Genomic DNA, 27801 nt, shown 5'->3' on the forward strand with positions numbered 1-27801 from the left:
TGTCAGAGCTTCACAATCTCACAGACACATATAAGAAAAACAATACAAGTATTGCTGGACGAATCTTATCCGGGCAAGGAAAAAACATCAGAAAAAAAGCAGAAAGTTCTCAGATGTCTGTTGTAATAGACGTAAAACAACCACTGTTCTTGTGTTAGATTGATTGAACAGTGGAAATTCGGCAGTATCATAGCCCCGTGAGAATGCCGGCAGGTGAGCTGGTCGTGCCTATATCTATTCTTTCTCTCGCTTTAGGGACCCCCAGAATTTATCTTAGAACAATGTCATCATGGTCCAAAAATGCCGTGGAAATGAAATAAGCGACTGGAATTACACAGCAAATAACGGGAAACTTGAAGCCAGCAGGTTTGTTTGATGCACCTGAATAATTTCTGTAGGGCACCTGGTAATATAAAAAATTCTGACACAATTTAGGAAGAATAGCTCGAATTTTCTCTTCCTTTATAGGTTTCATTAACTATAAAACGATTCGTAAACAATGTCCGAGTTTGCTAAAGCAGTTCTTTATGCGCTAGCTAGGTCCAGTCTATAAAACTAAGGCGATAACTGGGCCCTCGACTAGATTGATTGACCATTTGTTTAAGACACGAACATCGGAAAAAGCCGATGGCAGCAATGCTTCTCTATAAATCGGCTAGTGAGGCAGATCGATCCGGAACTACGCATAGCCGCATCCGATACAACGCACTGCGTTACAAAATAAACAATAGAAGAAAGAAAGACGTAAAGAAAAGATCGAAGAAAGATTGAAACGTTTCTTGTATTTATATCGAAAGATAGTATTGGTTTTTCGTCTTTCACGCGGGACGAGAGGAAATAAACTGCATCGGCACGACGCGGGATTTCTTTTTTGTTTTTGTAATGTGTGTGTGTGTAGGAAGAGTTTAAAAAAATGATGTTTTGGTAGTTGGATTCAACACATAGGTATGTTATGAAATGCTCCCCTATATAAGAAGAATGTTACATTGCCGTTATATCTTCACGTTATGTAAAATGTAAATGTAAAAAAGAGCGTAAAAGGCCGTGGACCTAAGAAGATGAATGGTGAATAACAATAAGAACAAATTAAAAAAAAATAACAAACTGACGAAATATAAGACACAAAAAAAAAGATTGTGATGTTATTTAGGAACTAGAAAAGAGGATAGAATAGACTTGAAACGACGATCAAAGTTAAACTTCGTCATAGCGCAGAAAACCGTAAAAAGAAAAAACGTATTTTTTTTCTTCGCATCATGAAAATGAAAGTCATTTGCATTTTTTTTGTCCAATAGAATAAAAGTGACATCAAAAAAGTTTAAACGTGTGCCCTTTGACATGTGCAGCACGCACACATTTACATAAATAGAACTTTTCTTTTTCCTCCCACTTTTTTTTTTTTTTTTAACTCCTCGTTTCGTTGATATGATTAAACAAGATGAAACGAGTTCTATACCGCGTCAATGAAATGGAACGAAACGAGAAAAAAGTTCGACAGAGATGGAAAAGAGAGAAAAAAATGCATTAACCGCATTAACCGTGCGGTGGCAAGTACAAACACACCGGGCAGCAGTTTAGGTGTCAGACTTGAACTATTAAAAATGGCGAGTGATGCAAATGGAGGAAAACCAAAAGCGGAAATGATATAGTAAAGGACAACGAGTGAACGTCATTTACGCGTATTCCGTGTCAGACGACTCCTCACGGCGGGCGAAAAAATCGCGTGAATGCGAATGGTCCCGATGCGGCGGATACTCGCCGTTGGCCGACGACGAAGGCGTGTTGTCGTCGGACGGACCTTGCGGCTGAACACCATTGCGAGCCTGGGCCATGGCCAGGCTTCGCTGGTAACTAAAAAGTTGCCTCTCCAAACTGTAGTTTTCCGATTGCAATGCGGTTATTTCTTTCCTGCGAGAAGAAATGGCACACGAATAAATGGCAAAGGTGAAACGGTACGCAGTTTGGATTTCAAGTCGAACTTTCTTAATTACTTATGAGGTTTTGATATCCCCCTTTTAACTACGCCAGAGCTATTAGGTTCTATATGTTGCACTTTATTAGTGTGTTACGCGTTTCCCAGACACACCCTACCACTTCAGGGACCAAGCTAAAGTGTGCTGGGCGGCATATCAGCTATCCGGTTCTTTAATTTCTTGGCATTAAGGCATTCCGTCATTACCGAAGCCATTTCGATCGCAAATGTGTTCGTATGTTAAGCCATAACACTTTTTTTTTTTTTTTCATTTCTCTACTATAATATACAGTAGTTTAAAAGAATAAAGAAGAAAGCTAACGAAAATAACGGACCAACCTCATTTGGTAGTTGTGAATGCGTCCAACATCGTCGTACTTGTGATAGGTTGCTTGGAACAACAGGAGTGTCTCGTCCCACTCTACCTGGACTCGAAGCTGCTGCTTGTCGTTGACGTAACCGTTGGCCACCTTCAATAACTGTGCGTTGTATATACATATTTTAGACATTAATTCACAGAACAATATAACTGTTGCGCAGTTCAACAATAGCACCACCTCATTTCACGCAGCAAAAATTCGAGAACCGTATCAATTACGGCTTATCAACCAGAGCCATTTCTTACCACCTCTGATCTTGAGTAACACACAGGGAGAAAACCATCGTTCTACTTCTACATTTCTTTTTTTTTCTGTTAGTTTTCTTACATGGGTTACTATCAGATTATTTTTTGAATATTAAAGAATAGAATGAGCGAGAACAAATATTCAGAATAACATAAATTGATGTCAGCCCATCTTTAAGCTATGAATAATCCAATAGTCATAGGAAAGTTGGTGAGGGAGAGAGATCGGTGGATTTTGAAAACATTGGATCGGATCAATGCGGATTCGTGAATGCCACAGGTTTTTGCTACACACCGGCAAATATTCAAGCAGCTGGTGGGTAATCAATCAGTGGCTCGGCTTTCACTAACAGCTAAAGAACCCAACTCATCTAAGAACTCTATTGCCTAATTTAGCTGGAAGACGAGGCTGTAAGTCTTTTGCAACAGCGCGATTCGTATTATTTCAACGCAATACGCTTCACTAAACTATTAAAACTTATTGATAAAGTTCCCTATTTAGCGGATATAAGAACAGTCAGATTCATGTGCAAAACCCTAACGAGGAACAAAGATGTCTGTAAATCGACCTACAACTACGGATTTGCCAATGCGTCTAGCCACGCGGAAATGAATCATTAAATAAAAAAAAATAAATGTAACACGGTTTCCTTCGACATAACTACGAAAAGTTTATCGATCACGTCGAGTAAACTACGATAGATCTTGGAAGCCATAGCTATGGACCGACAACGGATTACATCTTTTGGGCGAAGTATGTCATCGCGCACACATCCTCACACCGGACATTTGGGAACTTTCGATTGAAAAGAGCAAAGCCAGTCGGGATTCTCATCCATTCTTAACTCACCGCCCCTTTCCCCCAACCAACTCCTCCTTTTCTCCCACTTTGGTCGAGTCTCTATTGATCATCCAGCTAACGTACACGTAGTACATGACTTTAGAAATATTTCCGCATCTTGAACGCTACAAGCCCGTCCCCTCTTATCTGGCGAAACACATCAGTATGTCATTATTTAGAAAGTAGCCTGGTTAAAAGCAACATGTTCGATGACTAACCAAAAAAAAATGTGGGAAGAGGTAAAGAAACTAGAGAAAATGCGAGAGAATCTTACGTCTTTTACGGGCACTGAAGATTCCATGACGACGCCGTCATCAGCCTCCTCTTGAACGTAGTAGTTGGAGTAGTGCGTGCTGGAGAACGGTACAGCGTCACACTGGCTGACTTTATTGTTCGGTCGGAGCATGGCCGCCTGCCAACTCACGTACCTGCATGATCAATTTAAAATTCATTGGATAAATAGAGAAGCACAGCTCAAGTCTTAATTCATTTACGCTCTGCAGCGTTGTTCACAGTGGAACGTGACACAGTCAACCAAAGCAACAGACGAATCAGCCACGCATACATTTCTCAGTTGATGCAAGAGAATTAATAAAAGGAATTCATAAAGAAGATCACATTCGTACTAAAACTACGGGAGGGGGGGATGCAGCTTAGAATAATCTGATACTAACTGTACGACATTGTGCACAACTCCCAGTGATGTCCCTATGTTTCAAGCACCAAACAATGCGGCCAAAGTTTGAAAGCTGATTGCCAATTGACTAGGTAATGCCACAATTGAACAATGACGTCAGATAATGGCTATAATATGTGACTTCTTTTTTGCCTCTATTGTCAAATTCTTTTCATCAAAGCCCCTTTTGTATTTGACTGGTCAGAATGAATAAGCAACCTGTTAATCTGTTCAACGAGGGCACAGCAAAAACCACGAACGGACGTTGGTTTCACAGCGTTGTTCGCTAAAATCAATAGTACACACGCATCCACGAGGATCGATACTAACAACGCAGTAAAAGTACACGATATAAGCTGTAAAAGTTACGCAGGGGTCAATGGAAAAAAAAAAAAAAAAACCCAAAAAGGTAGAGGCACAATAGGTAGTTCGTGGCTTCGTCCAGTTCCAAGTCATTACGGGCCTTTTCCCGGAATAAGACGAAAGTAACGTCTATAAAGTGTCCTTATTTTCTGGTCGTTATGGTTGAGACTTTAATCCGACCAAAAGAAAGAAAATAAATAAATAACATTGTAACGCCTTCCACAAAAAAAAGGGACCGTCGAAAATGATGGGGGACAAAACTGGGTATTAGGGAACTATTAGGAACGAGAGCGTTTTGATCGTAAACAAGAAAACTCCATCTGCTATTGCGAACTAAAGAAGCAACACAAAAAGACATAAAAAAAAACATAAATAATAAAACTTTAAAATAAAAAAAGAGAGAAACGGGTTGATGTCATTTGGTTAGCCCTTCCCTGCTATATGTCAGTATTGAACTGGTGGACGCCATATGTTGTTTAAGGCCCCGATAGCGTGTTGATGTTCCGGTTAAAATGGCAAATGCGTGACCTTATCCTCTTTTTGTTTTTGTTTTCCACCTTTTGTCATTTTCGATGTTGACTGTACAGACCGATCGGTTGGCATGGCAATGCGGTCGAAAAGACACACAGTCTTACATGTACCAGGTTGACCTCAGCGTGACTGATTGATACACTATCAGAAGTACAACCGATGCGAGCCGCTTACAGAAAATCCCTTCAAATATTCAATTAACTCGTCGTTCGTTTACGTCCACATTTTTAACGAATCCCAAACGGATGAACGCACATCAATAACGAATAAAGGACTGGCCTTTTACGGTTCTCCTTCGTGTACCCAATGTAATCCCTAGAGCCAACGTGCGTGTTTCGAAAGAAAACAAAAAATTATTTCGTCTAATTCTTTTTTCTTTTTTAGCTGCTACGCTACCGAGACGACACTTGCACCGACAAGAAATTGTAGTAGACCATTTTCTCTGCTTCTCCCTCTCTTACTTTTCCCATCGTTATTTTCCTCCGATAAGCGAATAGAAGGCAATCAAAAGAAAGAAGAGAAAGAAGAAGAGAACAATGAAGAAAGCAGACAATCGATCACGACTCCAAGTGTATCAAGTTGTTGCGCTAGACGTATTGCGGAATCCACTCATTTCTTATTGATATAAAAAACCGGTTGCTGCCATCTGGGAGTGTTAAAAGGCTCGGAGAGCTCAGCCTCTCTTTTATCATGCCATATAAAACTACCAACACACACAAAGGGGTAGGCAATACGATCCACATCCATCAAAGGAGGTCATTTGTCATTTTCCCAGGTATTGGTCTAGAACTGTAACATTTCCAATTGAACAAGACTCATTGTACACACCCTCGTATTTACCTGATATGATTGCGCGGCACGTTGCGGACGTCGCGGTAGACAACGCGAACTCTCAGGGTGGCTGTTAGACAAAAATAAAACAAAAATAGATGTAATGTAATTAAACAAATTCAAGAAAATGGGCAATGGATAAAAAGATCGAACCATTTTCCGAATGAGTGTCTGCTTCGAAAGACCAGGCTTGTTTATCGCGGTCGTAGCAGGTACCGGCCGACAGGCCCCCGATTCCGCCTGGAGTGCCTGTCACTTGATTGTTGGGCGCCAACGTGATGAGCGCATCGCTGAGAGTGTTGGCAGAAACAAGTTCGACCATGAGTCGGAGCACTCCTTTAGGTGCAACGTCCTGCAACCGCACTCGAGGACACCAAACAGATCCGGCTCCTTCAGCATCGGATATATCGTCCATGAGCCCGGAAGAGAGCCGTCGGTCACCCTCGCCCACCGAAATGTAGTAGCGTGACCGACTGCGATGGTCGACGCCCGTCAATCGCCTCAAACGAAGGGCCAGCGTTCCATTGCCCACGTGATCACTCAAGACTCCCGCTATAGAAGCCGGAACTGGATCAACGCCACCGGCCAACAATTGACAGTTTCTGCTTCTGTGCGATGGGCTTTCTCTATCGGGGTTGCCGGCCAGTTGAGCGGCCAGGTTGAGCGTGAGACCAGCTGCAGATGTGGCGGCAGTCACCGAATAAGGCTCCATCACGACCGACAAGTTCCAATCGAATCCGCCAAACGCAAAATACGTCGTCTCCATTTTCATCGTTTTCGGCAACTGCGTCGCGTTGTGGTGATGGCCGTGAAGATGAAGAGAGCCATGATGACCACTGTTGTGGTGGGAAACGTGATTCTGTTGCTGGACCAACGTCGACAGGTTGCCCGTGCTTCCGCCGAGGTGATGGTGGTGATGTTGTTGGTGTTGATGGTGCGAAGGCAGAGGCGAAGCGGAACGCTGATGACCGCCGCCTGTTGCCAACGAAGTCGTTGACGACGAAGACGAGCCGGGCGAGCCCAGCGGAAGTCTCAGATCCGTTTCGTAAAGAGTTCGCGGATTGGCCACCGTCAATTCGAGCTGAAACTCGCCATTGGCATCCGTGAAATTGCGCTCGTACAGGTCGTCGACGGGGATATAGCGCCGGTTGCCTTGGGCCGGCGAATCGAACGTGAACTTGATCTGCCGACCACTGAACGTCTCATTGGAGCTGAAATGCTCCCGATTGAGCAACGTGAACGAAAAATCGATGTACACTCGCATCCCCTAAAGGCCAAAATCAGAAGGAAAGCAAAACGTGGCAGTAAAAAGCAAAGGGGAATAATTCATTAATCGATACAGACTTGCGGAAACGGAAAAATGCAATCCATTTTGGTTGCTTTCTCACCTCGGACGGGTTGCGCCAGACGAGGTAGACGCCGAGAACTTTGCCGGCCCGCGAGAATGTTATCGCCCACCTGTGGTAGCCGTAGCTGAACTCTTTAGAAGTCACGTCGCGATGCAGGTCCCGCGTGACCGAACGCGTCACAACGAACGTGAACACGTGCGTGTTGGCACGATCCGGAAGGCGGATGAAGCGCGTTAGCAGCGCCATGTTTTTTGCCGCCCAGTCTTCAGAGCGCGCTGCAGCACCGCAAATTCAATAGCAACAATTTATTCCGTTCACGTCGATGATTTTCGGCGGACCTTATTTCTCCACAAACTTTTTTATTCTTTTCTTCCTGAATTAGTAAAAAAAAAAAAAAGAGAAACTGGTTACGAAAAAAAAAAAAAAAATCTGCAGGTGAATTGACAGCAAAAGATCGATAGGAGGAAGGCCCGCCCACGACGCCCCCACACCATCACAGCTACTTAGAAAATCTAAATTTTCAATCAAAAAAAGTTGAAGGAGCTCTTCCCGTTTCGTGCTTCAACTTGGTGACGGTGTGTTGCTGATGTAAATTCATGGCATCGCTTCTCCAACCATGGAAACGTTCGCTTTCCGGGCTTGTCTACGAAAACTGTCGTTTCCAGGTGCGTCCAGAAAAAGCGGATTTCGCGCGGGTATCGAGCGAAAATGATTAAACTGAAAACGGGAGCTCCTTCTTATTGACATTTTCACTCTCTAATTAAGAGAGCCCCGAGTCAAAGTGTATCAAACTGGAAAACCTAGCCAAGTTTGTATGTTATCAATTACAACAACTTTCATTGCAAAGTCTTGGATTTCAAGTTTTCTTTTTTTTTCTTCAATTTTTGCTGCTCAATGTAGCGTATCAAAATTAAATAAGTAAACACCTGATTTTATTTCCCAATTTAGTGGGCTTCAAATGTGTTGGAGTTTCGTGAAGAGAAGACAGAAAACAAATTGAATGACGACAATGGCCAAAATGAACTTGTTGCCGGCCAAAACAATTGAATACGTGCCAGCCAATGACTGTCTCGATCCATTTTTGCACAAAGTTGTACGGTGAAGACAATGTTACTAAAGTGCTTTTATATTCCAACACGTTATGAAGAAGAAGAAGAAGAGAAAAAAAAAAAAATAAAAATAAATTGAGAATCCTCGTTACAAGCTCTACAGAAACAGAAATAAACGAAATACAAGGAATTGAAAGAAAGGAGCTTTTTTTGAAATGTTCGTGGCTCTTGTTCACGCTCCTCATCTATATCCTTTATTCTCTGCTTCGTTCGTGAGTGAAAGAATGAAAAGAATAAGGCTCGAGCTCGTCTCCCTCCCGCAGTATTGTTTAAAAAAATAGGGGGGGGGGAGGAGAAGCAAAAGATGAGGAGAGTACAAAGGCGAAAATCCTCCTCTTCAAAAAAATAAAAGCCTTATTCAACATTGCCTTTATTCACCTTCAGACTTGTGTCGAAAGTTTTTCTTGTAGAAGCATCGACAGAAATTCCCCCCCTTTCCTCTCCTTCTCTCTCTTTCTCCTCCCCCACCCCCCCACCCCCCTTCAGCGTATCATCCGGTTGGGGAACAGCAGCCGGGCGGATCGATGATTATGGTTTCTGTTGGCGGTCGTGTCGGGCTATATATTCAACACATGATACCCGACTGTTGAAAAGCCTCATCTATTGTTTTGCCATCATTTTTCTTCTTTCTTGGTGGTGGATCCTTGAGAGTTCCAAGGATTCCTCAGCAATGCTTGGTCTTGTCGCATCTAGCTGGAAAACAAGAAGGCATTTCACGCATCCAGCACATCGTGTCCATCAACCGCGCGTAACGTGAGCAAATGAAGAAATAGGCTCCTTCAACTGAGACTGCGTGCTAACAGCAACTACTCGACTTCTGTCTGAAAGACGCCCAATGATCGCCATCAACAGATACCATCTCTAGAGAGGACGAAATGGCGGTCGATAGAGACCTTACGAAACAAGAAAGAAAAGAGAGAGAGTCTCTACGAAGAGTCAAAGTAACGATGGGCTCATTTCTCATCAAAATGGGCCCGGAGCTTCAATAATAGAAAAGAAACAAAAAATAAAATGGGGCTTCCCTTGTTGTCAAGCAACGAAACTTGCGAATGAGACGGCAATGCTGCATCGTGTCCGTTCTTTCATAGGCAAACCACTAATCTTAAAAGCCATTTCGTTGAAGTTATACGAGTAAGGAAGGCAGCGGTCGGCAACAGCTTCATTATAAAACCAATCTTGGCTTTGCGATGTTATTTGACATTGTCAAATAGGAAAACGAGATTGAATTGTCGCTTCTTTGTTCATTTAATGACGATATGACATTATGACAAGATGCCCCTTAATGAGACAAACAGAGAGCTTGATGAAGACACAAAGGGCAGCGGGCCAGGCTACTTTGATTAGCATCCTCGGTCCTTAACTTTCATCATCGCAGTACAGGCTTCACCCTTGAGGTGGTCGTCGCCTGTTTGGCTACATAAATGAGATCCAGAACATCCGTTTCAAAACTATTGAGGCGAAACAAAAAACAAAACCACGGAGAACAAGAAAAAGAGTGATCCCAGACGGATCAATTTCATTTTCCAGGTACTCCAGGCCTTTCGCTCGTCTCATAATAACAGCTAGATTAATCCATAAAAAATATGAATGTGTAGAAAAGGTTGAAAATGACAGAAACATCTGTCGTCAAAAAAGAAGGAATGGTAAAACAAAAGATAGGGAAAACAATGCGATTTGATGTAGATTGTGTTCACGCTCAATGGTTTAGCCATCAGCTGTGACGCGGTGCATCTCAAATTCTCAGCAACAAATATTTACTCTGCTATCTTCATCACGATTAAAAAATGATTTCAAGAACAGACAGATCGGTAAACGCAACAGCGCGACTCATTGCTACGATCCGCTACAACGTCGAAACTAATTAATCAGTTCGTGTACATTATAAATGTGAACATGGCGGCATGAAGGGTTTTGTTTCCTCCCATCTACTCACCCAACAAATTTAATATTATCAGATCTGGAGTCTCTTTTCTCCCAACAATGGAGATTCGTCATCAATTCAGAGACATTTTGCAATTCAACACATTTTACCAGGGGCTATCCATAATTCCGGCTATTTTGGTCCACCCGCAAATGTCACCGGTTCACCACCTTAATTTCTGTTATTGCCGATGTGCGAGAATATCATTAAGCTCTATGTGGTGTTTGTTCGGCGGTCAAGCAAAGATCGCATTCCCCGCATCTCGAGTAGTATTGAACATGCCACTTGTGCAGCTGGCAACATTCCCTACTACTTCAACGGCTTCTCCCCGTCGACACAATAGACTCTCTGTCGACGGAACAGTTTATCTTTCGCTTTTCACCCATCGATATGGCCGTCATTCATTTTCTGAAGCAACAAGGAGAACGCCGGCTTGTTGTGCGACATTGAGGGCAAACGACTCAGTCGATTTTTGCGGTCGTGTTCGTCTACTTCGGCCAGAGGCAGCCGACGGAGGGTAAGATTGATTTATTACACTGTACCGGAATCTTTGCTTCACGAGGTTGTAAATTGTAGCGAATGCCTTATATTAAAGCTATTTCTCTCTTTGCCATAATAGCCTTTTATGCCATCCATTTTCCATCAACTAATGAGACCGGGATCCAAGTTTCTCATGATGAATTTCTCTCGTTTACCGTGCACACACAGCCGTGGCACATTACAGTTTATGTAAGAATAAACTCAACGGACCTGTCTACCGTCTCCGTTCTTTTGTCATTTACTTGCGGGGGTACGTCGTCGTCGCCAGAAAAGAGGGTCGGCTTGAAGAGAGTGGAATTTCCCATTGTATCGCGTCGCATTTCTACTTATGGATAGAACTTTGCGCATTTTCCTGGCGAAACTTAAATATTTTCATTACTATTCATTTATGAAATTTCCTATTTTATTGTGACAGACGTGCCATCATCCTTCCCATATATTCAGCACTTTATCATCCCACATGGCGGAAAATAAAATTAGAATTTAAGCCATGGCCAGAAACGAAAAACTACAAAAGAGGCCACGTATTTACGTCTCTTCTCCACAACTGCGAGACTAGGGGAAAGACACAAGCTGCATCTAATATTAAAGGAAACGCTGCGCCGCTGCCCTTGCGCTTCAAAGATTCGTATCTTATTTATTTATTCTTCTAGTCATGAACGCACGCATTGCGGTCGTCTACTGCACGTAGCAGTCAAGCGACATAGGAGTCGTCTCTCGCTTTGTCCTCCTTTCCCTGGTCGATCGGCATCCGCCCACCTTCTCGTGCATCCGGAATCAAATAAGGAAACGAGGGCGAAAACGCAGCAAACATCACAGACTAACCCTTTCTTTGTACACTGAATATTTCTTCGGTAGCAATATTTTTTGTTGTTGCATACTTTGAAAAATGAAAACCACGCCTTGCGTATCGCTCGTTTTGATATTGCGAACTGCAGTATCCATAAATATGTAAATACACTTACGTGCCAAAGCCAACGCCGTGTATACACACACGCGCGCTCGGCCATACACTCAAAACACAGAGACAACAGCAATAGCCGTGAACTGTATAGACAAACTAGTGGTACACAACGTCAAAGAAGGGGCCACGCATGAGGGGCATTCCAAATTGGGATGTGGGTGGCTAAAAACGTGATCGATGTAGCGTAAAGCACATTCATGGGGGCGTTCCGAAACCGTCAAGAGATTTCCGTAGCGGTTGTCGAATATATGCATGGCAGCCTTATTTTAGATACACAAAAAGGGATCATCGCAACTTCTACTACCATATTCAAACACGCTATCTACGCAGTGCATATTCAACAGATTTCCTTATTGTAGTGCCTATTGAGCCGCCGCCGACGGATCAACCAGTAACGTCTTGTTTTGTTGCTTTCGCTCTAGGCGGCAAAGCAATTTGTTGATGCAACATCGCTGACAGTCAAAGGGCGGCACACGTCCTGCCTATCTGGCGCACGTCATCAACTAGACGATGAATAGAGAGCGAACAAGCAACGCGTCTATACACACAACCCAGTCTATATTTGCTAATACGCCCGGCAAGTTGGAGGGGGAAAAAAAAAAAATTGAACTTTTTCAGGGATTAAAGCAGCACGTGTCTTTATGGCCGTCGGGGTTTTCTTTTTCGTTCTCTATCCAACGTCCTTTAGTCCCAAAGTGGCAACACTATTGAGAGATTAATAGAAATCTGTCGTGATTTTGTCCGCTTGATCAAATGAAACTCTGCGTTGGTGTGTACAAGTGTTAGGAAAATATCGACAGTGCCACTTGACATCGAATAAAAGAAGGATGAGGACGCTTTATAGTTGACGGCAAAAGAAAATCGAGGGATTCTGTGGACACCGCAATAGCAAATACCAAATCGGATAAGGACAAAGTCAAACTAATGGCACAAACTATGTTTACCGTTTCCCGAGTAGAACTACTCACGCGGGGTAGATAAGAAACCGAGAGCAAAGACAAGACATACGGATAGAAACGACACGATTTTGGGTTTAAAAAAATTTTCTTTAGCTTAAAGTAGAACATAGAATAAAAAAAAATGAAATAAAAATAACCCAACGTGCTGTGTCCAGTGCTCCCTTTGCCGCATCAGGTAATCATCGTGAAGAATGGCGCGCAGATGACTATGGTTTGATGAGAAATATTTTTAAAAAATAAGGGACTGATCCTAACCATCAACCCATCGTTGGGCATTCTACTACAGTATGGTATGTTGGTAGTAAACCGTATTACAAGGTTCGATACGCTCGTAGATCGATACGCTTTATTCTATAGCTACAACGATTCTTTGATGCGGTATTATTTGCTGCAGTACTTTTTCCCTCTTCCCCTTCGATCGAGATCTTCCTGCATCCCCCCAAAAAATAAAATAGAATGATAAAAAATGACAACAACGGGGAAGGAAACGAAACTACGAAAGAGAGTCATGTAGGCCGACGTTAACAACAAACCGAGACCAATCAGCTTTCCTCGGGGCAGATGAATGGTTAACCCTCCAGTCTGGGGAACAGTGCACAAAAGAGATGACTTCATCCTTCTCTGAATCTACATTATTATTTTGTTCCGTTCTCGGAAATAATCTCGGAGAAAAATGGAGAGCGCAGCCGGGAAGAAACTTTATCTCCTTTTCAAAAATTAGACAATATTACATTCGTACGTAAATAGCAAATATGCAAGTACGTATATCGTAGGTCGTAATACGGGCGAATAATTTCATTTTTAAATGTCATGTTTCACCGTGCCGCTGCTTTTTCCTTATTACACTTTTGCCGCATCCTGTTCATACCGGCCCAATATAGCTGCTAGAAATAGGGAAAATTCAACAACAAAAAAAAGGCGTGGGATGAATAAATTTAAATAACTAGTTTTAACTCTTTAAAGCTGGTCATTATTCCGCAATTTTTGCAAAGGGAAACATAAGAGACATCTAACCTTTGCTCGTCTTATAACAGTTACGTTGTTGCGCAAGCTACGCCTCAATGACGTTGCTCGACACGGCCAATACAATAGTTGCCAAGGTGACGCCGGACGTGACCGTCTGTTGCGAGGTGTATACGATATACGCACGCACGTTGGCTTTCACGTTTGTTTTCTATTGAGCGTCTATAGAAATAATATTCTATCTAAAAAAAAATAAAAACAAATATTGATCCGACGAATCGTTAGTTGCCCGAGAGACCGCCTGAAAGAAGACTTTGACAGAAAGAGAAAGAGATTGCCTCTTCTTGCGAGCGCCAGTTATGGCTTTGATGCACACAAACGAAATAAAGCCAACACGTACAACTGATGTGGCTACAACGGACAGACAAAAATACGAGAAAGGAGACTCTGTAGGCTAGTCTATGATTTGCTATTCCCAGAATCGTTCACTAATTGATGATGCGGCCGTTCACTAACTCAGTGCGTCCATAGCAAGTGCAGATGCTTTACTCTATACCGTTCCGTAATAAACTTCATTATAACTCTGTGCGTCAACGTGACAGCTGGCGGGCTGCTAACACTTTTCAATTTCGAACCTCTGTCGCTTGAGGCCTTGTGTTGTCATACGAAGGCCTGAGAAAATAAAAAGAAAACGATGGCTGAACGGACAGGAAAAAATATCTAAATCAATCCCCAGCGTGATGACCAGTGATTCGCAAAATTTCAATTACACTTTTGGACACTTCTGATGAAAGAATAAATCTTGCGTTTAGTAAACGACAGGGCGATGTCCTGAAAAAAAAAAGGCCTTCGGACTCGAAATTTTTCAATTATCATAAAGGCAAACAATGGCCATCGTGGTAGCTTAACACACACGACTTGAACGTGATGTTTGAATTGCGTTTAAGAACCGTAAAGAAGGGTTGACTTCTTGAATTCTACTTGGAAAAAAAAAAGCTTTCTATCGGTGAAGAACTCTTGGTCGTCAATCAAGCGAGCAAAAGATGAGACGTTGATCTCTCGACGTCAACGACGAGTAGGGCCTTTTTTTTTCCTCCGTGCTTGCTGTACTTTTAAATCTGGACCGTTAAGCCCCTATATATCGCTGAATGGAAAACAACAATGTCCGACGGGGGATTGTAAAAGAATAAAAAAGCAGATGAAATAAGGTTTTCTACTATCGCTAATGCTCGCTGCAAGATGCGGGATTTGCCCGCAGCTTTTTTGAAACATCTAGATAATAATAAATCCTGGATCGGCCCACGCCCAGTCTCTGCGGATGACGCTGACAAACTGGAAGTCACTTCGGCTAACTGGCATCAAACACACGGAAAAGGGGAAAGGGGGGGGGTTGCAAATGGAATACATAAATGTATCAGTTAGGTTAAAAGATCAATAGCCAAATATTCTGGTCAGAGATGCGAATGAAAAAGAAAAGGTAACATTGAAGTTGGAGCGATTGTTAGAAAGAGAACCGTTTGGAAGTGCGCTGCAATGATTAAAAAAAAATATTCTTATCACATCAAAAGGAAAGCGCAGATAGAGACAAACTGTACATATGGTACCCCTTGCGCCCCACAATGTGAAAACTGTAATTGTTTTTGATGCTGCTATAATACTAATAATATTACCTAAAGGTCACTGGCGGTCAAAGTGTCAACATGTTGTCCTTTGTTAATGTTCAGTAGCACGAAGACGCGATGATCGGGTAGACGGAGAAAGTCTCACGATGCACTAGAAAACGTGTTCAAAGTGTTGATTCATTCGAATTGAATCGCCCATCTGTGTTTTTCAATCGCCAAAAATGCTTTCCAGTTAAATTATTATTTTTTTTTTAATCCAAAGATCAAATTTTTCTTCTTCTTCGTAAAATCGAAAGAAAACATCGACGTTGTTTTTTTCCTGTCGCATGTAATTCGACGGTTAGATTGTCTAGTCGCCGACAGACGTCAACACACTAGACCTCGATTCCCATGGATGCGGGGATGTCCTTTTGCCACTCGGGACCAGACCGACCCTCCAACACGCATGTGTACTTGCTCCTTTCAGCTTTGCACTCACGCGGACCGCCTTCCACTCACGGTTACTCCACTATCACCTACTGTTTGTATGTTTCCTTCATTTTTCATTTGAATTATTACATCTCGAATATTATTTCTATTTTGTACGAATTACCAGTTCGCTTCATGCTATCGTGTCTCGTATTCCGCAATAAAAGCTGGATCACTGGAGTGGCGCTATCAGTGCTAAATCGACGCATCTCATGAACTAACTTGATGATTTATGAAAATGTCAATAGCCAACTTCTTAATTCACAACCTCGCCGCTCTTTGGCAAACGAAAAGCAGCGAGTTTTACTGGTGGGGGTTTGGCCTACTGGGACTGACATGTTCCAAAAACGATTTTTCATCCGCCAGGCGAAAAGAATAGTTTCAAAACAAAGGAAACGAAATCAAAACAATCTTTAAAAGGTGAAACCTTTTGGGGCGAATGCCGGAACGGTTCCAATCTTCTGCCCACCGAAATAGAATGTGTAATCTATTCAACAAGAGAAGGGTAGATACAAAGCCATGGCGACATCATGTTTAAATACAGCCAGCGATGCCCCCCCCCCACCCCCGATAGGGTTATTTTCGTCGGTTCTAGATAAACTCATCAGTGGTGGTCGGATTCCCCGAACAAACGACAACACACGCCAAAGGAAAACGTTCAGATTGGATTCAATTGATTTTTTTTTTTTTTATTATTTTTTTTTTCCATCACGCCCCTCAAAGGGATAGTGGCGATAAAAAAAAGGGGGAGAAAGTCTTTCACGATTGTTGATTCAATCGATCGGGAATATCAAAAGCCGTGAAAATAGAGGCAAATACGTCAACGAACCCGTATGGCCTATACACACAAAAAAGTGAGTATTTTCGAGGCTGCTGTGGCACGCAACAATAGGTTTAAAGCGACTTTAGAAAGCTGAAACGGCCACCAAGAATTCTAATGTTCTAAGGTTATGCTGCGAATTAATGAAGAGGGGAGCGAGAATTGCCGGCCGGCAGAATCTAATGACACGGCACGTCTACATCAAACAAAACTAATATGGCATGGTATTTCTGTACTGGTTAGACCATTGAGACCACGTCTCTTACGTGTTTTGACGGAAAAGAAAAGTACCCATCAAATAGGATGTCTACGAATCGTGTGGGGCCGTCTTCTATGAAAGATATGGAGAACAAAAAAGAAATACACAGAAAGCAAACAGGAAAAAATCACCTATCTCTTCCGGTTCACTTGTTTAGTCAGACATTGACGAACAGGGCAAAACACACAAAAAATAAAGGTCGAAAATGTCTGCGAAATTCGTTTCAGCTGTGACTCAATGACATTCCCAGAAGTTACACACACACTTCTATACTGAATTACATAGAAACACGGACTAGTCTTTTATTCAAAAGGCAATAAAATATTCATTGAAGTTCCACTTCGTTCGTCTGAATAAAAAGAAATCCGCAAACCAACGTCCGGAATTAAAAAAAAAAAAAAAAAAAGACAAAGAAGGGAAATGAAAGGAGAAGAAACATTTCAACATAATCCGAATAGGATATATAATACAAAGGCGAAAAAAAAAATCGATTTTTAGAGAGACACGACTGGTAGGTAAAGGAGCGGAACGTGGACGAACGGGTGGGAGTGTCGACGACAACGTGCGTCATTCACTGGAAGACGTGCTGTTTCAGCAATAACAGAAAGCGAAGGGGCAACAGTAGTCCCGAAGGGGAGGGAACCACCATCATTCAGCACCTTGTTTGCACCGACGCCATAGATAAATAGAGAAGAACACGAAAGAAGCCGAGAAAAAGACCGAAAAGAAAGAAAAAATAAGAGATAACTCGATAAATGCAATTATTTCTTTTCTTATTCACGAGTTGAATCGTCCACCATATTGGATCGGCGCTTCCATCGGATTCATTTATCAGCATCACCATCAACAAGCCTCTCAACAAAGCCGAGTAGCCTATTACGCACACAACGTTATATAGACTTCGCTACAGCAGCTAATAGAATGTGAAATATTTATCGCTTTTCATTTCAATGCCATTCGAGTAAAAAGATTCAAGGCGAGTGGGCGTGAAAAAAAAAAGGGAAATCGGATAGCAGACATGCCAAGAGTGTAGATTTCGTATTATATGGTTGTCACTTCAAAGAGCGTGGCAATGGATGATGGTGGAAATGACGTCATGAAACCAATCGACGCGGCTCATTCCGTCAATCTCACGCCAGCCTTGTCCTATCAAAGAAAAGACGGGCAGTCCGCGATTAACAAAGTGGCAGCTTGCGCGTATGTATACGACTGTGTGGCCTCTATTTATTGTTGTCGTCTAAGATTACGACTGCTAGAACGAACGAAAGAATAGTAACGTCCGTCAAACCAGAGCAGGCCAAGATTTCGTTTACCGGTCCGTAGACATGGAACAAGATCTAGAATGAAGACTCTTCTTTGTTCATTTATCAGCCCATTCATCTCCTTCAGGGGTGGCTACACTGAAAACATGAACCCTAGAAATGCAAGTCGATGCTGAGAGAAACTTGTTACTCAAATCCTTGCGTCTACATCCATCTCATTTTAACAATCACGTACTAGGGCAAAATGACAAACTAGTGGCCCACTAACTTTCTCAATACGAATGATGCAGAAACAAACGAAAAATGAAAGATGAATTCTTTCAGCTTTTTTAAAGGAGGGAGCTGAAAACCTTACAGCTGCACTCGGAAGGGAACCAACTATTCATATACAACGAAACGTGCAGGAAAAGAAATCTCATCAGCATTACTTATGAAATTTCCTGGAATTTCCTATTCAAGTGTGAGCCCACTGGCAGGTTCTTTTCCCCCGTTCACCTAGGCAAGGATACATCGACAGTCGGTATTACGTCACTCGCCCAAGGAGACAATGGAAATAATAAAAACACAAAAAGAAAGGGACACGTAAATACGATAGTTTCGTCTTCGTGATAAAAAGCGAGATGAAGAAACACGATACATTTGACGATGGAATTTCGTGAGCTGAATTCGATTGTTTTTGTCGTTAACGTAGGTCTCTATTTGACGTAAAACGTCGATACAAAACACGACGTCAGTGCCCTAAGCAAGAATAATACAATCCTATTTCTACCTCTATTTTTACTGTAACGTGCCTTAGTTTGACAGGTCAGGCAGTCCATCCTATCCATTCCCCTAGAGGGCGGCAGTGAAAATCACACATTGCATACGGACAACCATTCGATTTTTTTTTCCCCGAGCAATTCTTGTCCGTCTGCAGCCAATTCACTTCGAGAGTCCTGACTTGATTTAGAAAGTTTTTTTTTTTTTTAAACCTATTTTTATTTGACGTACACAAGTCTGCTGTTACATAAAGTTTAGAGTTGTCCCCTGCACCCCGGTCGATTTTCTAATCCTAGTCGAAAACTTTTGCATCGATCGATTCAAATGTACGTGCCTTACCACCTGTGTGTCACGAACACAAAGCCTAAACGCGGGCCTTACTAATCAATCGGGGACCACAGGTCTGTAAGCTGTATTTTTGAAACCCACAATTTCTCAGGCATAACAATTTAATTCTTTTGGTTGTTACGACAAGGGCTATAAAGAGGATCACATTTGACGAGATCGAAGCTCTTGGCAAACGAGACAAAATTTAAAAAAAAAAAAGGCTATACGTGATTTACACTGTGGCTTAAAGGTCCGGCAAGGATGAGAGCTAATACCACACGATTAGTATGTATACAACATAGTTGGGTATTAGCAGTTGTAGGTCACACGGTACCTCTCACATTGGACCATAACCTAGACTTGAACCCACTCATCTAGGATTACAGAAAGCCATCCCCGCCGCACCGCGTCAAATGTGCAGATTCGCATTTGAAGACTCAAAAGGTTTACCGAGAATCGTGAACCCCTGGTTTTTATAGTTCACGCAGCCATGTGCATATTTGCTGATTAACAAACCAGAGATAGTTCGTTTCTCCTATTATCAAACATCAAGGGGGAGACCTAAAGAATGCGTGACTCTTGGTGCCAAGCGACTTATGTCGAGTTCAAACTACAGAACGCAGAAAAATGCTTCTTCAATGAATTCACATCGTACAAGTTTACGGGGAACATGAAGCCTATGGATTAGAACATCATGTAAATGGAAGTCGGGATATGATGAGGGTTACGAAGGGAAGTCGGACCGGAATTGGGTACAGAGCTTTTAGCAATTCGCTGGCATTTCTACGTTAAGCTGAAAAGCAAAGACTTGCGCGTACAAATCAACTTACCGAGTTTCAATGCGCGACAATTCAATGATGGAATGAACAACACGTCTTGATTAATGTTTGGAACTTTGCATAAATGCAATCAAGACTTTATTGAAGAGTTTCATCCTCCGTTATAATCGGATATAACGTGCGATAGATATAAAAGCTTGCGCGCAATGCGGAGTAGTTGCTTTTTTGGAATGCTTTTTACGTTTATCGGCTTCCAAACAGCAACATTCGTCTGTAAAATTTCCCAAGTAAAACCTCTTTCCAACTACAGACACAAAAATAAAATAAGGTCCAGTTAAAATGGAAAAATCGCGTGAGAAAATGGGGACAAAAAAACGTCTGAATCGCCAAGTTGTTATGGTACTTGCCGAACTGCAAACGGTGCAACTTGTTCAGCCGTGACAAAGCCGGATTACGTCAAAACCGAAGAAGATAAAAATCTTGTCCCTGTCTGTTAAAGCATGGAATAGCACATGATGCGTGGTGTTGATCTGAAACGCGCAAAATAATCTGCGACAGGGAAGCCTCTTAACCACACCTTCGTCCTCAACATTTGCAACGACAAATAAAAACGTTTTAAATGCGCAGTTTGTTGTTTACTTTACTTTTTTCAAAATTCCGATTGAGTTCAAAAAAAAAAATTGGGGAGAAAAACATCAGAGAAAGGTATAAATATCAGAGATTATCAGAAGATTGGGAGGCAAAAATAAATAAATATTTCCACTTTGCGTGCAAGATTTCATTCGCTGGACGAGCTGTCATTCATTCAATCAAAATAGCGCTTTGTCTAATAAAATGCCGTTGAAGTTAATCAAGAAAAATCGTGCCTACAGAAATTGGATCTCTCCTTTTGCCGCGCAGAGGAAAACCCAAATATTGAAAAAAAAAAAATCTAAACTAGTAATTAACGTGCATAGTGAATTAGGAGTGCCACGCAGAAGAGCGAAGTTAAAAAAAAAAAAGAATCTTGTGAAAAGTCAAAAGACTAATTAAAAAGCTTGATAAGCAGAGAAGCACACTGTTTCAGCTCTTTTCACTCACCGACCGACGAGGTGGCATAATGCATGTTGGCAGAGTAGCCTACCAATTTATTCGCGACGGCACGCCCTTTTTTTGTTTAACGAAGCAGCCGCTGGGCTTTTGATCAAATTGACGGCTATACTGCCAAACTGAATTGAGTCAAAAAGCAAGAAAAGTTTGGCGGCTTCAAATATGTTTTTCGTTACTGCACAAAACTCACATTGAAAAAACAAAAAAGTACCTACAAAAACAAAAACAAAATGATTTTGATCAGAATTTTAGCGAAATCCCGTCTAATATAGTTGACAAACCATTGCAAGAAAAAAGAAAGAAAGGAAGGACAGATAGACGCCGTAACGTAAAAAAAATAAATTACGCAGCACCTATATAGGCAAAATCAATTTAGAGCACAATAGACACAATTGAAAATGATGGCCAAAAACAGACGATGTTATCAAGATCGCGCAACCGTGGACAATCGATTGTGCCAGTTGGTTGCCTTTCGATTTATGATACAGCAATTTATTAATGTGCACACGTTCGACCAAGTGCTGCGCATATATCGTCTTTCGTTACAACAAAACAGGAACAGAACGAATTATAAATTCCTTGCTTCCATAATGACCAACACTAAACGCATCGCCCACCCGGGGACTAACGAGAATTGTTAGATAGTTACGTGCACACGTGAGCTGTTTTTCTATTTTGCAGGCAGAAAACAGTACACAAGTATAACTTGATTACCCAGTATATAGTACGCAATTAAAACGAAAGAAACAAGGGAAAAGATATAGCCAAACACGGGCAATCATGGGGCTAATGCCAGCTTAAATGATGGTTTAAAAAATTCGTTTTTTTTTTTTTAATGACAAATGAACGAACGGAGCTATTGAGGTTGCGTGCCGAGCTCTTTTTATTACAACTATGGGTCGACCTTAAAGCGAAGAAAAAAATTGTGTACAAAAAAGCGAGCAGTTATTGCCACGACAAAGACTTTTACCTACAAAAAAAAAGGGGGGGGGGGAGAAACTTTATTTTCTTTGCCCGGAACGGTCGTCGCGTGCTGTAAGGCAGCGCGATGATTGGTGGCATTGATCTAGGCATTCACAACAAGCAGCCGAAAGTTATTGCTGCCGCTTTCTACGCACTTATAAGTTATGGCGACGGGAAAGCAGCAGCAGGAGCAGCGATTCAACTATTCACTTTGATGTGCAAGTGTGCATAATACTGTTCAGGCTGCACCAGAACGGTATTTAATAAACAGAGGACAGCCGTTCGCAGATATCATCAAAGTTTTGTCCAACCGTGCTATTTTGCAGTCTACCTGCTGAGCTTCTCTTACGTTTGCGGGCGCTATATACTTGCTGTCGGAAACTGCCTTTTCGTGCGCACTGGCTTTATTATTCGTTTCTCTTTGCAATCGATTTGCGCTCAGAAAATGTTTAAATTTCCCTCCCTTTGTACTGTAGCTATTGACCCACATTCAGCTCGCTTTCCTTTTCCATTACGCGGACAAAGAGGTCAGGTGGCGATTGTACTTGCTAGTTACCTGTCCAACTTTGTATCACATTGGACGTCTGAGACGGAGGATCTTTTTCGCTAATAATAATTTGGCAACAAGGGAACCTATGAATATGTTAACAAGGTAGCTTTTAAGCTTCAAGATGGCCCGACGGTATTCTCGAGTTTACTTTGTTACAATCTTGTTAAATTTATAATTAAAAAAAAAAAAAAAAAATGCAAAGATGAGAGGCCGTGTTTAAAAGGGTTTAGCGCTGATGTTGACACAGTCAATGAGATCAGAGAACAGCTGTGCGGCAGCTGGCAGATGAAAAGATAATAGTGCCTTTCATATCAACCGACAGATCCCATATCAGCAAGGTCTTGGCATTCCCTTTTTTTTTTTTTTTCGCCAAACGATTTATATAGGAACGCACTGGATTGCATGCACACAGGGGAAATCTGATCAAGTTCGCAGACTTCATTTGGTATAATTACATATTAGACCGAACGGACATCGAGACGATAAACGAAAAAGTCTTTTCTTTAAACATTATACCAGTTGATTGAGGCTCTTCGCCTTCAATCTGCTTAAGCATTTGACCTTTATTTTCCTCGCAAAACATGGACAACTTTGGGGCCTAATTAAAGAAGAAGATAAAAATAAACTGGCTTACTTCGACACTCAGGAAATTAAGTCACTTTCCACATTTAACGATAAATCATTCATTTTCATGGCTGTTGGAAATACTATACCCTATGTCATAAAAATCGGTTGAGGAAATTTCATCGTTTAATATCACGAATCGATCTCGATGATGTTACTTTGGGGGGGTGGTAATATCGATCGTTTCATCAATTTCAGTCCGAAATTCAATCTCCACAGAATTGATTCTGTTGCGGCCGGGAGTTGATGGCTCTTGACTGATCAAGTACCACACCCCGGTATACCACACTGTGAAAAGTCGTCATCTTGGCACAGCTGTTTGGGATGATCCCTCCCATAAAAAAAAAAAGCCGATCGGTTCATTTGTTCGTTTCGATTTAGCTGTCATGAAAAGAAGTGTAGCAGACGTCTCACGACAAGAAAAAAACATGTTGTAACGAGGCCGTTACAACATTGTCGAAACTTTATCAACGACGGCGTGAAAGACTATAATAATTAAGGAAAAACATTCACAAGAAAATGATGTCACGTTACTAACGCAAGATAGCGCGGGAAATGAAAGAGACGAGCAAAAATTCGAATTGGTTGGATGAAAATTGCGAGAAAGTTAGCAATGAACGTAAGGTACAACGTAAACACACAACTGTTGGCGTAACAAGACGACTGGAATGATCAGCCAGTGTTTTCACACCATTACGGCATTCCTCGTGCCTGACATACAAGATCGTTCTTGTCATTTCTTCCATTCTTGACACTCGTCAGGATCAATTGAATTACATGCGCATCGTTCTCGCGACTCAAAATTGTTCGGCTGAAAGAAAAAGACAAATGTAGGGAAATGGATCAAAGGCACGCGATGATACGGTGAAAAAAAAAAAAAAATCTTTAAAGGCGCAATGACCCAGCACAGAGGAACAAATTCAGACGGTAAAGGTGAGCGAACGTCAATGGAGAAAACAAAATCATGTTCCGCGCATGTCGAGCTGCACTTACAAACAAACTGATCGGCTTGATGTGATCGTATCACGTTATCATTATTCTACTATCAACAAATGTTACGTTCATCCTCGTTTTCCTTTTTCACTGCAGGCGTGATTGCGGAATTTAAAAAAAAAGAAACGACATTTTCCATCCCAATCGCTTCCATCATATTTGGACAAGAGCTGCGCTCAGCACGTTCAATCAATAAACGGGGGCGGTGTTTTTAGATTATTCGATTCAAGTTGTAGATTTCAAATAATAATAATAAAAAGAGGCGTGACTTTAAGTTCCCAGAAGAAGAGAAAAGTGCGTTGGCAACAAACAGTAGCATTATCCAAGCATACTTCAAAAATGGTTGCCATGGCGATGCCAGTACTTGAGATTGCTTTTGCATACACGAAATGGAATACCGTAGTCGGATGTAACTAAAATATTGAACCGTTACGTGTCAATTGCCACGGGGAGTTTAAAAAAATCGACAGGGAAAAAGTAACAAGAAATCGATTTTGCAGAGATAAAAAAAAATGGGGAGGGGAAGTTATCCGACTCGAACGACGAGACGGCTGAACCGCGAAATTTGAAACATCACGCGTTCGTGCGTAGACAGTATTTATTACCATTTGTAACACAAGTTCACGCGATCAAACTGGCCCTATAACCCCACACAGCCGTAAAACAAACAACATCAATGACCGTCTCTCCGGTGGCGAAAAAAGTCTTAAACGTCACGTCCGGCCACTTGGTTTGACGCTTTCAATCTTGTTGGAGTTTTTTAAAGTCGACCTTGCGTGTGTCTGACTGAGATGGTTGGCTCCCCCGGCACTTACGTGATGTTTGAATTATGCAACCTTCTTTTACCGACTCGTATGCTTGAGCTCTGTAGACTCTGTTTTGAATGCTCCTCTGTTTTGCTGAACCCTTTTTCTTTTCTTGTTTCCAGCCGATCAAACAGGAAATTGACGTCAACGACGATCTCAATGTTGACCAAGAGTTCTTGCCTTGTAGAGCCTACTTTTCAGCCTTGAATTAAATTTGACCCTTAAGCCCTGAGACGTTCGAGAAGAAGACCGTTGAGAAATAAAGTCTAGTGCCTCGAATGATGGAAATGAGCTTTAGCCGTATGTTTGTTCAATTGCCTACCCTAGATCCAGAACGATGGCGAGACGTGAGTAGTACTTCGACAACAAAAACACGAGTTTGTTAGGGGGAAAAAAAAGCCCATCTTTCTCAAATTTCGCTTTTCAAGACGTTTTAAGCAACTCTGTTTAAACTTAAGGAAAATCAACTTTTCGCTTGGTTTGATACAGCGAGCCGTAATGCGAAAAGAAGCAAAGAAAAAATAAATACGATCGATTGACTGAAACTAATGCGAACGCCAAACTTTTCTCAAGAGATAGAATCAATTTTAAAATGGTCACTAACCTGAACGTCATGGCCAGTTGAACGTCACCCCGACGAAACTTGACCACAGCGACCGGATGAGGACGAGCACGATCCGGATGGATGAAACTTGGCGCATCGCCTACTGCTATTGAATCATTCAAAAACATTTCATTAAGTTTAAGCTTAGATTTTGAGTCAACAAATTTATCGTCAATCAAATCGGTGGATAAACAAGTCAACAAAACAAAAGAGGCTATTTTCTAACCAGAATGAAATTGCTCGATAAACAGATCGGTGCCATCAGATCGTATTGACAGAGATGAGCACACGCTCTCTTTACCCGATGTGGTAACGTCTTTTAACTCCTGGAACCGACCCACCAGCACGTACGTATACACTTTAGTCATTTGGCACTCACTCCAGTGGCCTTCACATCCTGCCACCGATCGTACACTATCACCCACAGACTGTTGTCTTTCTCTTTAGACGACGCAAATTAAGTTTCCTTCGTCCTTAGTTTAATATATATTTTTTGAAGGCAATATCAGTGTTAGCTTTCACACTCACCCGCCGTGATTTATGGAAATGCTAATAGACGAATTCCTCAAAAGAAAAGACAAAACCTTTACTAGTGAATGGTGCGACTGAGAATGACTCGTTTTAAAAAACGATTTTTCATCCCTTTAACATTAACGGAGTGAAGAAAACATAAAAAGAGTCTCCACGTGGAAAGGGATAGTCTTTGTCAAGGGAGAACGTGTAATCCATTCAACAATAGAACGGATCGAACAAAATCATTGCACCGTGATATCTGAGCCTGGTCGCGAAGGGTTATTAATGTCGCGAAAAATAGTAGTATGCAAATTTCCAATTTCTAGGCAAGAATAAATATTATCCGCATCGAATTTAATTCAAAATCTTTTTTTTTCCCTTCACGCGTTCAAGAAGTAACATCTAAAGGAGAAGCTGTACGGTTGTTTAATCGATTGAAATAACGACGAACGTGTGTACACGATACACAAATTGTGACGGTGGGAATTGAATGTTCAACAATAAACGAAAACCACACACAGGAAAATAGGAAATCGTTCGTAAATCTACTAGAATAATCGACTTAAATAAAAGTATAGCATTTCAAGTTTGAAAAAAGAGACGACCAATTATGCATTGTGTTTCATAAAGAAGCGAAACGCAGCAAGTGGAATAAACTCGAATGCACAACAAGAGAAATAACGAGCCACTCGGGGAGAAGGCGTATTTTACATCTACCAACTTCAACCGAGGAAAAAAACAAATATTTATTGCAAACATTTCGTTGTGAGAGCTTTACGTTATATACAAGCGAAATAGATCATTAACGCAAAAGTGTCCCGCAAAAAGACCAGGTCATGCGAGGATTTACGGGGGCGTCTATATCATACTGTTTGACGTTGAACAGAAGCCATGATAAGAACAACTATCACGCTCTACCTCCGTACGTCTGATCCAGCAAAGAATATAACAAAAAATAACTCGAAAATTCTCAAATGGCTGCGATTTTCGTCGAATCGTAAACAAATGGTGTTGAAAAATCGGAACCCTTCGCTTTCTATCTTATTTTGCAATTCTCTTTAGTGAAAGAGAAACGTGATATTAACTTCGGGTGAGTGCTTTTCTAGAGAAAAACAAAACAAAAAACGATAGCAATGGCGTGAAGTGCATCATAGGCGCAATATGTTTGAACCAACCCGATGTCTAAATAAATACGAGAATACAAGAAGCAGAATAAGAGTTGCCTTTCCTCTGTCCGATTCAAGAAATCATTTTTACTATTCTTTGCCATTTTCTAACGTCTTTGCAACTTCGGTGCATCACCAGTTAATAAAAAACGGTGGTAGGAAAAAGTTTTTTATCAAATAAAAAGCGAAGACAAATGAAACTGTAAAAGCCGAAGAACATAAAGAATCCCGTGTCACACAGACTGCACTGAAGAGTGCCAAAAACAAAAGACTGATAACGTGGCACAAACCAACTGACAACCCCAAATCCCCCCCCCCCCAAACAAAAAAGAATAAAAATATCTGCAACAGTTCGATTTTCTATCGTTTTTGGAGTTCGTACCTGTGGAACGATCGAATTCTACAACGAATCCCTCAGAGATGGACTGCCCGCTTTATATGGAGACGATGATTAGTCTGCACGAAAGAGATATGCACCGTGACGACAGCAGCATAGAACAAGACGCATAATGAAATTCGGCCTCTTCTTTGTTCTCTCCATATTCATCTCGTT

The 27801-nt window shown here is 41.6% G+C and overlaps 1 protein-coding gene across 3 annotated transcripts in view; it reads right to left on the reverse strand.

The window, feature by feature from the left end:
• Positions 1–763: 763 nt before the first annotated feature.
• The window catches only part of LOC116916488, a 30504-nt gene continuing 3466 nt past the window's right edge, over positions 764–27801 (reverse strand). The window contains exons 2-8 of one of the 3 annotated variants that reach the window (XM_045168618.1): positions 25570–25672; positions 7228–7561; positions 5993–7106; positions 5849–5909; positions 3713–3866; positions 2312–2451; positions 764–1908 (exon numbers count right to left, since the gene is read on the reverse strand). In XM_045168618.1, coding sequence (XP_045024553.1) covers positions 1674–1908; positions 2312–2451; positions 3713–3866; positions 5849–5909; positions 5993–7106; positions 7228–7434 — 1911 coding nt within the window. In that variant the 5' untranslated portion in view covers positions 7435–7561; positions 25570–25672 and the 3' untranslated portion in view covers positions 764–1673. Of the gene's footprint in view, positions 1909–2311; positions 2452–3712; positions 3867–5848; positions 5910–5992; positions 7107–7227; positions 7562–15314; positions 15649–25569; positions 25676–27801 lie in introns of those variants that run through there. The other 2 variants (XM_045168617.1, XM_045168619.1) reach the window with 2 other exon arrangements.

This window comes from Daphnia magna, linkage group LG2, assembly GCF_020631705.1.
Source record: "Daphnia magna isolate NIES linkage group LG2, ASM2063170v1.1, whole genome shotgun sequence".
Taxonomy (NCBI): Eukaryota; Metazoa; Arthropoda; class Branchiopoda; order Diplostraca; family Daphniidae; genus Daphnia; species Daphnia magna.